General features: G+C 37.9%; 1 protein-coding gene across 4 annotated transcripts in view; it reads right to left on the reverse strand.

Moving 5' to 3' along the window:
• LOC139121554 (glycine receptor subunit alphaZ1-like) overlaps positions 1 to 17,345 on the reverse strand; it is a 74,190-nt gene that overhangs the window by 4,662 nt on the left and 52,183 nt on the right. For 2 of the 4 annotated variants that reach the window (XR_011549316.1, XM_070686556.1), the window contains exons 2-7: positions 12,139 to 12,254; positions 9,648 to 9,715; positions 5,838 to 6,058; positions 3,059 to 3,141; positions 2,278 to 2,412; positions 137 to 366 (exon numbers count right to left, since the gene is read on the reverse strand). Coding sequence is in view for 2 of the 4 variants with exons in the window: in XM_070686556.1 (XP_070542657.1) it covers positions 137 to 366; positions 2,278 to 2,412; positions 3,059 to 3,141; positions 5,838 to 6,058; positions 9,648 to 9,715; positions 12,139 to 12,254 (853 nt within the window). In the remaining 2 variants the exon portion in view is untranslated. Of the gene's footprint in view, positions 1 to 136; positions 367 to 2,277; positions 2,413 to 3,058; positions 3,142 to 5,837; positions 6,059 to 9,647; positions 9,716 to 12,138; positions 12,429 to 17,345 lie in introns of those variants that run through there. The other 2 variants (XR_011549315.1, XM_070686557.1) reach the window with 2 other exon arrangements.

The following is a 17,345-nucleotide window of genomic DNA, read 5'->3' on the forward strand; positions in this document are numbered from 1 at the left end:
CACTAAGCTGTCGATATGGCTACAAATTAATTTTCTACTTTAAACACTGTGCATACATTGAAAACGTAATCAATGGTCAGCTCCAACAACGTCATATTTCAAAACAAATGGATAAATTCGCTGGGAAAAACCCTACCGTAGCGTACGAAACTTTTGGTAAGGCTTCATGCACCCCTATGGCCTGGGTGGTGATGGTCAGAACTGACGTTATACAAAGTGATATACGTGCTGGTGCCGCGAACGGGTTGATGAAGAAGGACACCCACGACAACAGAACCAATAAGAAACTCGGTATGAAAATTATCAACCAATAGTAACCCAGCTCTCTTCTGAGGGTGAAAACTGCCATGATACAGGTAAAGTTTCCTGTGAATATCGAAAAGACACCATTATACTGTCATTGGTTTCTACATTAAAGAACTCTAATTTCAATGAACGCAGACGACATTTTGCAAGGTGCACAATTAATGTCCCGATGTTATTGAAGAAATGCGTCAACACGCTGTTGTCTTACGACCCGGTACTCTTGATAGGATCGAGTGGGTTGTTTCCAGATGTAAGATATTAAATAAGCTAAGCTACTATGGTTTGTAAAATGATTTGTTAAAGTGGTTCAAAAGTTACCTAGCTGATAGAAGACAGTGAGTAAATCTTGGTGGGGCCTCATCCTCTTGGTGTCACGTAACTTCAAGAGTATCACAAGGTTCGATTTTGGGCCATCTTTTATTCATCGTATACACCAATGACCTACCTTTTTAACATTATAGAACAACCCATTACCTTTTGCAGATACAATGTAATTGTAAATTTTACACAAGAACTCACAATAGTTATGGCTGTCATATTTTCAAAAAATACGCGAGATAGTTTAAGGTAGAATGCGCCTCGGGGACAGATAGTTGGACTCTAAAACATTTCCAGTTTTTTTTTCGGATCTACCACTTGAGGGGGCTCATTTTGAAGCTCATGGAGCAAGAAAGACTTTTACTGTCTCAGATTTTTTGAAAATCGAAAATTTCATTTTTTTATAGAGTTAACACAGGGATGGCGGCCATTTTGAATTTCAAATATCTGCAAATCTAGGGTAATTTTTGTTTCTCTAGCACCAAGGTTTGCACCGTGACCCCCGATTGAAAGAGAATGGTTGAAAGATTCCTTGAAGGGAGTTTGAGCAAAATATTGGTCATTTTCGCTTTCGAGGCGCATACTACCTGAATGGTTAAGTCATCTCTTTGGAAATTTCCTCTTACAACCCTTTTCAGAATAGAGCGCGAAGCCACTGCAGTGAACTGCAATAAAACTGCTCACACTAATTAGTTTCAGCTGTAGCCAGCTGGCAAAGTCGACAACATTGTATGTCCCATGCAGACAGTTTGTCTGGGGAAGTTGAAATAAAAAAGATTTGTACATGGACCAGTGCATGGTAATGTTACATTGTATCTTAATCTTGAACACAGGGTGCCAATCGTAAACTCTCATTTACAACTCGAGCCTCAGACAGAGCTAGTTTTGCCTTTGTACAAGCAGACTTTTGGTCTTTATCAAGTAGCCTTGTTCAACACCAAAGTGGCCACGGCTACAGCTGAAACTAATTAGTGTAAGCAGTTTTATTGCAGTTCACTGCAGTGGCTTCGCGCTCTAGTTCTAAAAAGGGTTGTAATATCAATAAGTGTTTCATTATGACCATTACCGTTAAAAGCAAACCTATTTTTAACCTATGTTTGATTACCAAAACTGGTATGCAACAATCTCCCATTACAATCCTCAGAGGGACCATGACATTGTCTAGGACTCGAAGCTTACTTTCAATACTGATCACATTGTGGCTGAGGCGAATTGCACGGTTGGTCATACCATTGACGATGTTTTTGTTGTTCGTCCTTAATGTGTCATGCTTGCTCGACAAACGTCAAAGTACGATGCTATCATTTTGGTTAAATATTCAGAATCGAATTAAAAATGTTGTCTAAGATTGTTTTGCATATCGATGAAGGTTGCACAAATATAGTGGATATTGTAAAATTATAACTACCAAAACCTATCAAACATTGTGTCTATTTTATAATATTTCCTCGTTACACCTGCGAAGAGCCATATTTGATTATGATCTTTTCGCGAAAACATCTTCTATCATATCACTGTGTCAGTCAGTGTTTGTGTCTGTGTGTTTGTGTCTGTGTATTTGTTTGTGTCTGTGTATTTGTTTGTGTCTGCGTGTGATTGTGTCTGTGTGTGTGAGTGAAAACTGTAGTATTGATGAAAATAGACATAACGTACCAGTGTAGTAGACTTTGTCACATCGACGCAGTTGATGATTTGTAACTGTAAACTGCTGCAACTCGAAGACCGTATCGTTAGTAAGTGGCGTGTCATCCTTCCATTCGAATATAAGTTCCCTGTCCGTATAACCGTCTGAAAGAGAAACGACGAGTGAAATGTTTTTTGTATGTCGACGGAAACACGATCAGTATATCATTGCGGTGGTCGTCATCATAATTACCATCATTACAGTAACTTTATACCCTATACGCACACCAACCCTTCTATGACTTATTTGACGATATGTCAATGACTGGTGATCAGTATTGTAATTGTTGTTCCGATCGGTGCAATCTGTGACACAAAACCAACCAAGAAAATGTGTTCACATTCGAAACTGTACAAAATCACTGAGGGCAAACAAACAAAAACGCAAAATAAAAAGGATCAGGAGAGCATACATGTTTTAGAAAATGTTATCAAATTTGTGACGGAAACATTGTGACAAAGCCAGAGGTTTAAGCTGAGATATCACGGAAATAAGAAGGTATGAGTTACAACGATATGATAAAACTTTCTATAATAGAGGGGAAAAACCGAAAAAGGTTTATTAATTTGAGTTTTTTCATGACGAACACAAAGACAAGAGACTGGGATAGGGATGTCAGGCCGAAGTATGTCCTCTAACGGTAAAAGAAAGTACAAGTAGTAGGAAAGGCTATTTAAGCCAAGCAACTCTCTCTGGTGAATTTTAAACCTCTCGTGTCCGCGAGAGGCAACGGTAATCTGTCATACTCACAGCTTTCCATTTGTAGGTAGCAGAGCTGTCTGTCAAGCGGGAACTTTGAAAATCTCATAGGACAGGCCAAGGTCAACGTCAACCTAGAAATTCGGATAAAGATTATGTTAGCGAATACACTCTGTCAGTGAGTATGGGTCATTTTGATTTGTGATTGTCATCGCTGTTGGTATGGTGAAGCCCTCATAGCCACACTGGACAACACTACCCTCTGCTATTGATCCATTACCACTCTCACTGTACAACGGATATGCGCAATGAAGGGGAAAAGTGCACACATAACTCCCGTTAAGGAATAATCTCCTTGGTTAAATTATTCATACACCTGGTGTCAATGTGTTTGCAGACTATAGTTTCAGATCCATAAATGTCACGCGACACGATCTCACACGGGATTTTATTTGGAGAGGCCCTCTATAGAACATTCATGTACGTTCATTTATAGCACACACTTCGCGTGTTGTTATGAATGGCCAGATTCGATAGTAATTCGGTGTGTGTCAATGCTCAGAAATGTAAGACAGCACAGAAAGATCTATTCAGGATGCATGAATTTTTACATAGTTGTGCTCGCATGATGAGAAGTGTACGACACTGTCGTCTGCACAAATTTCTCTTCCATTTTCATCGGTGTGGGCGCTTACACTCAGCGCGATTCAATTGCAAGTAGGCCTACATATGTGTGCATTTCTGAGACAGGGCATCGACTCCAAGATTTCGATGCTGACAACTTACAACATTCAATAGAGCTAATGCAAAATAATGAACAGTAACAACCAAACGAACGATTTACTTTCAAAAAATTTAAGTTTCATAGATCAAATGTTCTCTCGGTCGAAAGAGAGTTCTACATATCATTTTTGTTTGTTTTTTATCCGTCACGGTCAAGGATATAAGATTATATCCTACTAAATTTTGTGAGAGTAGATGGAAAAGCTTACATTTACTATTCTCAGAGAGCGTCACCGGCACAAATTGAATATGTGATCGCAAATTTTAATGTTCGTTCTTTCCCGATATGAATTCCCACTACGGACTAGCTCGCACGCAAAAGTTAATTTGTTTTCACTAACGTTGCCCCATTAGACGTTATCTCGTTCGTTTCGTCAGACTTGCCTCTTGCACGATAAAGCCATCAAACCCTTTCGCGAATCGCAGGCGCTGTTAAGCTCCTATGTGCTTGACATATGCTAAATGTGTCGTGTAGATTTCACCGTGAGATGTCATACGGTACAAAAAAGAACATCGATTAATTTTGTAACAGTGTCTGGTTTAATGCACCTTTCAGCGTGAAAGATCTTGTGCATACTGAGTTCTCTATAACAGCAATGATGTCTAATTTACGTCATCAAACCTGACATTGTACGTTATCTTCATCCAATGGCAGTTGACGTCTGGAGAAGCTTTTAGTTATACTTGATTATTTTTATCCTGATTGTGTTTCTTTCATTTCTAACGGTAAAGAAGATTTTAAATTTTCATTGAGGAGAATGTCAACGCAAAACAGGCGGATAATGCCAAGTTGCAGCCACTGTATGTAAAGCAACAGACAGAACAGCGTTTTCTAACTTTATTTACTTGTTTATTCGCCAACGGCGGCAAATGGCATCGAGATTTTCCTGACTTCCTGGCTTGGTACACACTCATGCGTAGAGAGGGTTTCAGAATAAAGGTCTCATCTGCTTAAGAAAGCGGAAATTTAGCTAATCGTATTTCTATCAGGTCGTTTGGGACAATTGGGAATAACTACAGCAGACGAACAAGTTGCAGCATTTTTCCTGTTACAAAGATCAGTCCGGAAGCTATGCTATAAATTAGCTTACAGCGATGTGACGTAAACCATGCGACGTGCGAGTGATTGTTTTAGAATTCATGTTTGGAAATATCTCATAAACTTAACTTACTCTCTAATTTTCTTGATATGTAACATTAATAAACAAAAACAATAGACCACAACAATAATATCAACATTGTTTTCGTCAACTTGAAGGTAGGAACTTACGTTCAGGTCGTAAATTTCAATGTTTAATAGTAAAAACAACAAGGCAAGGCTAAAAACAAAACAAAACAAAACAAAACGAGTCGTACTCAACATTTCATCCCCGTCAATCAGCCATTCATATCACGACATTGCAGCCAAGTTTCATTACAGTGCAATAAGGTCCATTACAAAGACTAATCAGGCAATATTAGAATACGTCTCAGTCAGTTGAGGTACGGCTATAATTGCCTCAGTTGGAGGCATCGGTAATATTAAATTAGTATGCATACAATGTCTTCGTCAGATCCAAAGAAGACAAATCCGAACGCCAGCCGAGATTCTTCACAAAACCAGCATATCCTGTTACAGCCTGCAACCACCTGCTCTGAGCTTCACACATTCAATGCAATTAAATGCCCGCTCTTGTATCCGTCCATTACACAACAGTAAACACACCTAACACAACACGCCGACGGTCTATTTAAGTCGATATCCGAACTTGGATTGCTTTCCTTGGCTAAATTTGTATCACGAATTGTGTTTTCCGGCCATGAAGATTTGAAGTTAAGATCAGTAACTGGAAAATGTTTCCTTCTTACAAAAAGTGAAAGTATCGTGACGCATCGGTCACGTGTCATTTGTCCATCAGAAAACCAGGCAACGAGTTTTTGTAAGTTGCATCATTTCAAGCAATGCCATTGGTCGCCATATTTCGTTATAGGATGCGTTTCACTCAAAGCCGACAAAATCCTCTCCTTTATTGCGAGTGTCAAAGGGGTTATTTGTTAATGACCTTACCTTACGCTATACAGTACATCACCGTTTGGAAAAAATCGAAGCAGAACGTTATCTCTGGTAACGTCATGAAAATATGCATGTTTCTCGTTCGTGAAAAATAAATCTGGTATCCATATTTTGTCTATCATAAACGCTGAAGGTGGGATGTGACTTGTTGTTAGATTATATCTGAGACGTGGATCATTCCATCGCATGCGCAGGAAAATGGTCATCTCGAAGTCCTAAACAAAGGCAAAAATAGAATGGATTAGAGTCTATATACTTGATCGAATTGGCACAACCAAACCCCCCGGATAATACCCAGTAGGTTCTAGTATGAGACATCGTTATGCAAATAAGCATCGAGGAAGAGGCATACAGAATGTAGAAGACATATCCTTTAAGTAACTGATGTGAAATAACGTTTTGAATCGGATTAAAGAAATCTTGGTGAGAACTATTGGCGTGTTAAAAGCAAAACGGTCAATATGTAACAGATGATCACATGTATTTCACAAATGAAGTGTATAAGTATAATTCGTTTGGAAATGTCGGAGTACAAAATACTAGAACACGAACATTTGTATGAACGACACAGGGACTTAATGAAACCAGGATTTCAAAACACAATAATGGGCGTATACCATAATACTCTGTCCTTTTTATGAGTTTGAACAGAATATGTTAAGCACACAATGACGTTCTACATATGAATGTGAACGCAAAACAGGCGATTTTGAAACCCCGTTGGATCACGTCAAGAAACCAATTGACTTGCTCGGGTTTGTTACGATGCTAACTTTGTGCTAACTTTGACCGACATTGGTTAAATTTAGTCCGATTTCTAATAAGAGGGCCATCAGGCACCCCTATTTGATCTAGCTGTGGGTCCATAGCTGTGGTGTTTTCAGACGGGATTCCTGCCTTTTACGGGCTGGTTTTGACTTTTTACGATTTTAACCCCCGCCATCACATATGGCCATATGTGGTGGCGGGGGTTAAAATCGTAAAAAATCAAAACCAGCCCGTAAAAGGTGGGAATCCCGTCTGAAAACACCACAGCTATGGACCCACAGCTATTTTTGATCATACCTCGAAACAAATTGGCATGTACATGTATGTGATTGTACGTTGTCCCTGTCAAAGTTTGAAAATAATCTATCCGCGTAATGGCACTGGATACCGAAACAAACATTGGAAAGATGAGACGTTATAAAGAATTCTAAAAGATCGTGAGCATATGTCTGTCCAAGAACTCACTGGTGACAAGTTGAACCGACATGAGTTCAAGCATGTCAGAGCAATAGCTTCAATATTGAAGAAATAAAACGCAAAATTTCAGTCCGGTGCCATGGCAGCAGTAGATTATAATACAATTTGATATGTAGAGGTTTATCATAACTACATCTTTCTTGTGTCAAGTGTAAGCTAAAGTGTCCCGTGTGTCCCTGAGTAATAGTATCGGTCGTCTAAAAGACGGACGGATCAACGGTGCCCAATCAATGATTACCTCTCGGGACTTCGTCCACATGGACGCATGATTATTAGGACAGTTCATGCAATTTTACACATGGAATAGGTTGATTTTTATAATTAACCAAGAAGGTGGGTGATTTCATCAGCATAATTTTGATATGTAATGAACACCGTTCCCTAGCGGCATCCAACATATTACCTTAACCAAAATCTGCAAGTTTAAAGATCAATCAAATGAAGTATAATTCCCTCCATGAAGAGATCGGTACAGTAATTGAAGCATTATATGATTACGCGAGACAGAATAATTTATTCTAATATCCAAGCCGAGAAGAAGACTTGAACAATCCTTCCTGGGGTTCTTAAACTTGACTTAATATCGATAAAAATACTCATTTGTGCTCCGTATGAGTCGGGACATCTAGAAATGAAAAAATCTATTAACTTATCCATGGAAGTTCTTTACGTAGTATTCGCCTAGAAAGTGAAAGACTTAAACTTTTGCTCAAACTTTCCTTACGCAATATTTCAACCATTCTCTTTCAAAATCAAGAATAAAAATGGGGGGGGGGGTGGTCACAGGGCAAATTTTGGAACTAGAGAAAAAAATTACTCAAGATTTACCGATATTTGAAATTCAAAATGGCCGCCATTCCTGTGTCATCTCTATAAAGAAAAACATTATTTTTTTTTCGATTTTCGAAAAATTAAGCCAGTGGAAAGTTTTCTTACACCAAGAGTTTTAAAATGAACCCCCACAAGTGGTATATCAGAAAAGAATTGTAAAAGTTTGAGAGTCTGAATATCTGTCCCCGAGGCGCGATCTACCTTAAAACAGAACATTCAGATGTTACCAATACACATGGACATATCAAGGTTGTTGTGACGTTTCATGATAGAGGCATGGAAATAGTTTTACGAAATCGCATGCAACAGCCATCTTCCGTCAATCAAAATATGTGCCCGAGGAAGGATACTATTTGCCCTCCTCGCGTCGGGCAAATAGTCTCCTACCTCGGGGCCACATTCTAATGTTGATATTACATGCCTCTCTTACACTCCGAATTTTGGGGTTTATCAGTTAATGACAGCCATATGCTTTATATCTATATTAGGCGAAAATCCGTTCCAAAAGAGAACGATTTTCATCATCGAATGGCGCATTGATACATTTCAATCACCATGATTCGGTTTACAGAATGTTTTATGAGTAATTCTGTAAACATCGTATTTCCGAGAAAAACTTGAATTTGATTTTTTTCAATTCCGAAGTTGTCGAGTTGAAAATAGTTCCGGGTCACTTTCAGTCAAATGATGACTATGCGGCCTGCTTTGTCACCAACAAGTTACCGTTAAATCCTATGGAATGCACGACGTTCGATATGTAGGGCATGTGATAATACAATTAAATGAGACTGTGAAATTGAACAGAATATGCAGCAGTATCTTAGGAAGCATGGGCACAATTTTAACACCGACCTAAAAGTACTGTTTTGTGTAACTTGGTCGAAATGTTACGGCAAGCCAGCGTAAGTCCTTTTTGCCTTAAACTTTGTGGAATTGACATTTGTCATTGCACATCTAGCATAAACTTAAACTCTTTCCAAATGTTTCAAATCGCCACAACTCATATTTTACGCCTAATGACGATCATTAGATTCTTATAACAGCTATCTCGCTTAACATCGGTACATGGAGGTATTGAATCAGTCAGTTTTTGGCGTTTGGGTACTAGACAGGTTCTATTCATCTTCTCGATGGTTACAGGACCTACACAATTTTATCAACCTATCTAACCACTTATTGGACAGGTCTATAAATCAACGTTTATCAGCATCAATTAATTATTTCAATGATAAGGTTGACGATGATGTTGTTGAATGAACCATTTTATGATCGTCTTTAATGTCTCCGATACTTGAATTAGGTATTCTGAGTAATGGAAGTGATTTATATTTAATGCAGTGACTTTGTGCGACAAAAACTGAAATAAAGTGCCAATAATTTCGCCATTTTACCGACACACCAAAACCTGATTAGTTCAATCTCTAGTCATTACAAAAATGGATCCGATAGCATTTCAATCTAATTAGCCGTTCTTGGGATCTAAATCAACATGCACATTTTAATATGCAAAGATAGAAGGACATCGTTTGAGACATGACAGCTTTGGACGTTTTCGTGAAATTCTATGGAGCATCACCGATACCATGTCCATGTAACGTGAGCCAAGATATCTCCCAAAGCCACGGAGTAGGTCACGGCTAACGCAATAATTTTTCTGTGATATGACAAATCTAAGTCCATGTGGATTTTTTGTCATGTATTATTTTATTGCATCTTACGTAGACTCACCATTGAGATTTCCTTGATGCTGTCAAATCTGCTTATATGAATATCAATATGGATCGTTGTCGGCTCGCCTTGAGAGACAGAAAAAAGAGAATTCACACAGAATGATACATTGTAAATTATGATGAAAGATGAGCATGTCATCAAAATCCGCAAAGGCTTCAACACGTTAACTTATAGTTGTCCAATAGTTTCAAACACTATAAACAGAATGCTAGTGTGAGTGAAATCGCTATTGATATATTCATAGACCTAAGACAAATATTTTCTGAGGTTTATAATCGAACAAAGGAATATACATCTCGCATCCAGGTGATACCTTTCAGTATGGGGACCCTACAACTGCAAAACGAATAATTGTGTCCGTTTTTCATATGGTTATATCCTCCATGATTATTTTAGAAGCTAAAAAATCATATTTGCTGTTTCCTCGCATAATGCCAAATGTGAAATATGCTTTTAAAATTAAAAAATAGTAATAATGTGCCATAATGTTTAATTTCCACACCTGCTATAAATGAGATTTCTAATTTGTAGAAATCTGATTGTTCAGAAAGCAATAACTCGACTGATATATTTATGTTGATGGGTTTTTACGGACCCCTCACTGTTTCCCTTTATTGCGAATTTAATAATATTTCATTAAAGATGACAACAGTCTAATTCACGTGGTCGGCATATCATATGTCACGTGTATGTATATGGAACTCATTCAAACTTGAGGTTTAGATTACCAGACATTTTGCTATCAAATACACCGTACACTGCTGATTTTGCCGCCACGAAACCCATAAAAAACCTATCATGCCGATTAGAAGTACTGCTAGCTAGTGTCATTGCAGCCGTGGTGTACTATGTTCGTCGTATTATCCGAAAAGAATTAGCCTTTGAGAAATACCTATATATGTTTTGCGCTCTGAATGGTCGATTTCACCAGCCTGCACACATATTAATCTTGTCCTCTAAATTGCTATCCGTGTTTGAGTGCTTAATGTAATGTGAAGCATCGGAATCTAAAGCGAATCTACAGAGCTGACACCAATTACTTAGTGCCTACTGGTCGCAGTCTAATCCATCATGAAAGTCAATTCTACGCCTCCTTAGACAATTCTGCAAGACTGTTGAATATATTTACCCAATGTGTGTTTCTCAAGGTTTACTAGACAACGGGAAACTTCAAATCGCTATTGAAATTCTCATCCTTAATTTGATTTAACTGATTTAAAACTTATGCAAAAGATTGGGGATGATCTTGGACTTACAGAAAAATATAAAGCAGAATTAAATAGCAAAAAGATCCCGGCCTAAGAGTATGTGAAATGCCTTATTGTTCTCTTAAACGATCACAAATTTAGAATGTAAAAAGGTCATCCAAGTATGATTGAACATCATGTGATAAATCTTGCATCAGATGGATAATGTAAAGAAAATATCACAAGAACACTGAAAAAACGAGGTGGAAATATTTGGACTGTATTGTGATTAATGGTAAAACAAATCTATAAAAACTCTTTTTGGTATTTTCATTATCTCATTTCTTTATTTCTCGTATGAAAATGGTGTTTGAAATGTGTTACACATTATGTAATGCGGTTGTTTTTGTTTTACCCAGATATCAAGAATAGTTCAAATCATGTTGCAGTTATTGTTGAAAAACAACCAGACTTTTTACATTAATTCTATAATATTCGACAAATTGCTTTCAAAGCCCGGATAAAGGATCGTCTGAACAGACTGCTATGTCATCGTAACCCGCATGCTACTATTTTGATCCCATGCAGACTTTAAAAAATAGCGGAGTTAAACATATGGATGTAAAAAAATACTATCAGAATACCAATATAGTGGTGCATTAAAGGGAATTTAGAATTTCAGCATCAAGCAATTATATCTTGAAATATGACAGAAGATATTTTACATATTAAAGATTATAAAACTGACGCATATCTGAATGTACGACAATGTTAATAAGTGGAACATTTTATGCACTATACTCTTTCCCGCCCAATGGCGACATAAATTTGTTCTTGAAATAATGAAAGGAAAAGTGTCTTCAAGGCGATACAGTAATGTGATTTTTGCTAGAGCACGGAGTGCAAAGTGCTGCAAAGTCTGTCCATAAATATTTCACACGTCTTGCTACAGATACACTTGCCTTCCAGGAACCTATAAAGCGAGTCATATTAGTTGCTTCAGTCAAAAATCGAGTGCCATTGCGCCATACACTTGCCAATTGTTGATTAAGTCTTTTCATTCTATCAGGATAGACGTCTCTCCGTGCACTATTCCTTGCTTTAAAAGACATGCGGTGTACCTGACGACATTAAGTGGGAAGCAACCTAATTTGGTGGATTGAGAATTCAATGCAAAACAAGACTTGTAGGTTGGGAATCAGATATGCACATGTGTGGAACAATGGTGTATTCCGCCAAAGAAATCTTCAGCCAGTGCAGAAAAGACAAAATGGCAATGAATATCAAACAAGACATCTTACCGTCGAAATTTGGCCGTAGTCGCCTGTCATAATTCCCCATGAGCGAGTCCAAGAAGAATGTGGTTGATTTCATATCGTGAGCGTTGTGGGATGGGGATTGTTTCTCTTCCGATGGACTGCAGAATATCAAAATGAAGACAAAAGTAATTGTTGGATTCATTCGTTTGAACTGTTTGCCAGACAAATAACAAAAGATGAAAAAATTTGTTTGCATCTAGCATGTAAACCGCCCTGTAGACTTCCCGTTGACGATGGCACTGACTCTTTCGATTAGCAGTCGTTGCTCTAATGAGCTACAGCCTCGCCTGACTTGCAAGCTCAACACCCGGGCACATCACGTGACTCGAATCACTGACAATGGTAAGCATTCGATACAATACAGAAGGAAACGTAAATGGGGATATTTGCATTGCCATTGTGATTCAAACTAAAATCACAATCTGATGGTTTCCCGATTCTGATCACATTGTGATCTTACGGTGATAGTACAAATTACACTGCGGTTTTTATCACCTGTGAGTATACATGCATTCTCAGGTTTGCTCTTGCTGTTTATTTCTCGACATATGTGGTGTTGAAAAATAATCAATGTGTTTTTCAGAGGAGTTTCCGAACAGATTGCTTTATATGATATCACGAAAATTGGTGATTCCTAGAAGTTAATTCAAAAGTTGCCAATGGTGAACTTTTCGAATATTCTCTAGCCTACAGTCAAAACAAAAACGCCATCATACTGTTACAATAGTTACGAACATATATCAAAAATTCTTCGACGACTACCAATTCTTCCTGTTTCTCAATGTCAAATTCTTTGTGTATTTTATCGTTCCACCTGTATTGTCTTGTGTGGTCTTTCATATATATTGTCAGCAATGCATTAGATATACTGCTTGGGTAATGGTACTTAATATATAGGACACATACTAAACGATAACTTCATTGTGGAACATACTTTAGGTGGGCACTGTCGGGATTCAAGACACGTTCTCTGACGATTAAGTCTACAGCTCTTGGCTTGTGTCATGCCCGAATTCTCTGTTGCGTCTTCAAGACGCGATTGACTGCCGCAGCACGGAGGTGTTGTTTCATCGACCAAGACTGATTCTTCTTCTCTTGCGACTGTCACTATATTTGGATAGTGATTAGACGATATTGCTAACGTCTGTTGTTTTCATTGAGTCTGATTAGGCCCTCTGCAATCCTGTAAGAAGATGTTCTATATCTTCATCTTCAGCACTGGCATGTCTCATGGAGACAAAACTTATCAATTATGACATCAGTTGTCGTAGGTTACTTTATCCGTATTGTTTTGCGGCAGTGTTGTTGTTCTATATTTCAGTGAGGTTAAATACTATCTTTAATGAAAATATTGTAGTGACCATTCTTCTATTTAACATTAAGTGACATATTCCATATTACCTTATGCTTTTTTGCAGCTTTGTACAATATTTGATGTGTTGCGTTTCATGGAACCAGACTGAATTGAGTCAGGCTCTCTGCTTTCTTTCCTTTGTCTTCTTAATTTTCATGAACTCGACTTCCAAGTGTGTGATGTTGTATTCTATCATATTTTGTGACTTTTTAGTCGAAAAGTATAACATTTTGTGATCCAAACAGACTTCTATACTGATTAGAAGTCTGAGAAGGTCTATCTGGTGTTACGCTCGATGGATTATGATCTTGTCTTATGTCGTTTTATACATTACTGCCTGAATACATGGTTTTATGTGCCCGAGAGCAGGTGACAATTTGCCCGACGCCAGGAGGGCAAATTGTCTCCTGCTGCGAGGGCACATAAATCCATGTATTCAGGCAATAATATTTTTATTACATGCCTCTTGACAGTTGATGCTGTAAATATGACATTTAGGGTAGAGCATTCTCAAGCAATTTTACCATTACCGACCAGCATCAAATGGATTTTAACGAAAGTCAAAATAGCGGTGCGCACATGGATATTTTACATCTAGCGTAAAGCGTGTACCTTGACGTCGAAAACGTCGAAGAGCTTCACTGGACCGGGTAACCATGGAAACCGGTCAGTACATCGTTCACCGGCCCGCTAACTCCCCGGATGTTCCTATTCAAATCAATGCACAATTTTGCACTCACATCGAGGCATGTAATAATCAATAGTTTGGCCTTTTATTTTGTGAATTATGTATCTTTATTGACTTGCAAGAGTCTGTCACTTTTCCGAATAACTCTTCGTGCTCTGCAGAGTATGTCGTCATATTCTGATGACACTTTGGTTCCAACGATAAGATATATTTGTGTCGTATTGTATCCTATCAAGTTGTGTCGATTAACAATAACATCTAAGGATTTTAAAGACTTCGATCGACAAATATTTGCCGTCAGAGACGAAAATGGTTGTGGACGTTTTCTAAAAACGTCGATTAGTGTATTACCTGTGGCAAGATTACTTACCATGATATAGTTTGTTATGTAACTAAAAGATTAACAATTACTAAATTTATTTATTTATGATATACGTTTTAATCCAATTAAATTAATCGTCTACAGGATATCCTTTATTATGATTGTGTTTTGATAAATTTCACCTCTTCGAGCTCATGGGATCAATGTCATGTCATATTCCATGGTGGCGTTTCTTTTTTCCTTATTTTGCCTGGATTATTGCGCATGTGGCAAAAGTATTACTGTGTTCTCAAGAAGCTTTCTTCAGAAAAGAGTGGAAATACACGGCGTCAATAATGGGGTGACAACATCAGAATGATCCACGGAGAGTTGTTGTATTCAGGACTGCAATTTTGAGGTGTTTTATTCCATTTCAGTGATACGTCGACGAGAGATTGTAAACACTGATATCCATTTCGACAGGTTCGTCGGACTATCTACCATGCCAAATGTCAAGATGCCTCGGGTCATCATCAAGAACTTATCAATTGTATAATTTCGTTTTATTGAAGGTGGTCACTGAATACAAACTCTAGTTCAGCTTTTATTGGCTTTGAGAACGGAAGTGTTCGAGGAAATTACCAGGTCTAAGTGTAATTTATTGCCAAAAATATAATACAATATAATATATTTCATCTCCAGCAAAGCAGTTAAGTATTCCACCCCGCGAATATGAACATCGAAGAGAACTTTACCGGATATGGAATATCTTACACGTTCAATACAAAATGTATCGATCGTAGTCATAGACACTCCGAAAACTGAAATAAACGATGATCGTAGATTGAATTTGTCGTTGACGATTGGCAAAACATTCGTCTTCCTCAAAGATCCTTTTTCTTACTATCGAGAAAGACAGGTATCCTACCTCATCGTTGTCAGTGGCAATTTTATCTGGTTTGATGTCAATGCGAGGACGAAAATGTCACGAGGGGTTATATTTTCCTGTTAATTAGCTGTCTGAGTAAATAAATGAGAAATTGTAGAGTTGCGTCCCGAGTGAGAGCAAGCTTGGCGTGTTCGAAGATATTGATTTATGGATTCAAGTTGAATAATGTCGCAACATTAATTTGACCTAATTAGGATGTTAGAATTCTAAAAATAGGACAACTGTCAGACGTGGAACCGTCCAAGAATACTGTAGCATTGACATGACTGTTTATGCAAATGCAAAGTGCCGGTTTTTAACACGATGTACACTTCGCTGGTCGATGGATTCTTTGCAAAGAACGGCCCGGAAATAAATTTCGTTCTCAAAATTACGAATTAATCTCCAAAGTGTCCTTATTAAATAAACAATTTCCTATTAACGCTGAGGTGATATATTTCAATCACGTGACATTGTTATGGACAGACTGATTGGCGGTAGATTGCCACTGACTAGTACTCATGACTTAAACGTCAATACAACCTTGGGTATGACATCTTGTCCTTCATCAATTTCTAGACGAATTCACAGTAATACACCGCAGTGTTATTTAGATTCGACTAATTGAAAGTGGGGAAACCAAATTACACGCTGAGTGACAGTGTGATAACGAGAAAGTAGTCTTATTGGTCTATTTCGGTATTTTGGATGTGAAGGACACGTTTATTCAATATCTCTGAATTTCACGGCTTTAATTTATCTCAGACATATTAACTTTAAATGATGAGTGTCCCAGTGAGTGAATGATAACAGTTGACTGTCTGTCCTGTGTATATCGTCTCGTCCATCGCCTGCGGCGAAAGCACCTCTCTTCGTCAATGTAACACATGCAATTTGAAGGCCTAATCAATGAAATTTCTTTTCCCATCGGGATGCAATTATGACATGCAACGCATGGCGACAACCTTACACCATACAAGGATATCACAGATACAGTCATACATCAATTCGCCCTACGCAAAATGCTTGAAATACGTTCAGTATATTTACGTATATGGACGTTCATGGAACACATCTGGCATACATTATAACGTACATCTTTGTATGTATGGAATGCACCAATACGTTTGATATACGTAATGTGTATATCTATGCGGAACAAGAGTATACGTAACGCCGATCTTTGCGCACCAAGTGTACACTATAGTCATCGGTATACATACTTAACGTATATAACAAATATACAGAATCATTATATGTGTGTATTGTCCTGTTGCCTAGTGACATGTGTCGTCACGTAGAACATTTCAAATAAGGCTTGCAGATGTCAGCAATTGCTTTGGCTACCATTGCAGGGCGCCGCTCAGGTGCAGATAGACTCGTTGCCCACGTTAAATTAACTAGTAGGATTGCTTGAATTTGGATAGAAATGGCCATCGTTTTTTATATTAATTTGCATACTTAATATCTTGCCGTAAAATGAATTAAGTATCTGGCCGCTTGCCAAATGTCGTTTGTAGTGTCCCCATGATCATGGTCACAATTTATCAATACTTTAGACTTACCGCAATTATGATATTTATTCGACGTGATTTGCAGTTCGATCGTTGTGGGATTCACTTCTTCTAAGTTTGATAGTATCTTGAAAGTCCTGTGATATTCTGACAGATACTAATGATGTCATCTGATCATAAGATATATACTTGCAAGTTTAATAGGATATATGCCTGCGAGTTTAAGTGCAAGGAATTGAAATCGACACGTCTTCATTGAATGAACCGATTTGTTTCCCCTAGAGGTAAACAACGGTCCCTTGAGTAATCGAGTATTTGATTAATAACCTTGGTTTGATTGCACTCCATGCGATGCAGTGCAGCAGTTTTTAAATTTCTTATGGAGCCTTGATGTTGATTGATGT

The sequence above is a fragment of the Ptychodera flava genome, chromosome 21 (genome assembly GCF_041260155.1).
Source record: "Ptychodera flava strain L36383 chromosome 21, AS_Pfla_20210202, whole genome shotgun sequence".
In the NCBI taxonomy this organism is placed as follows: domain Eukaryota; kingdom Metazoa; phylum Hemichordata; class Enteropneusta; family Ptychoderidae; genus Ptychodera; species Ptychodera flava.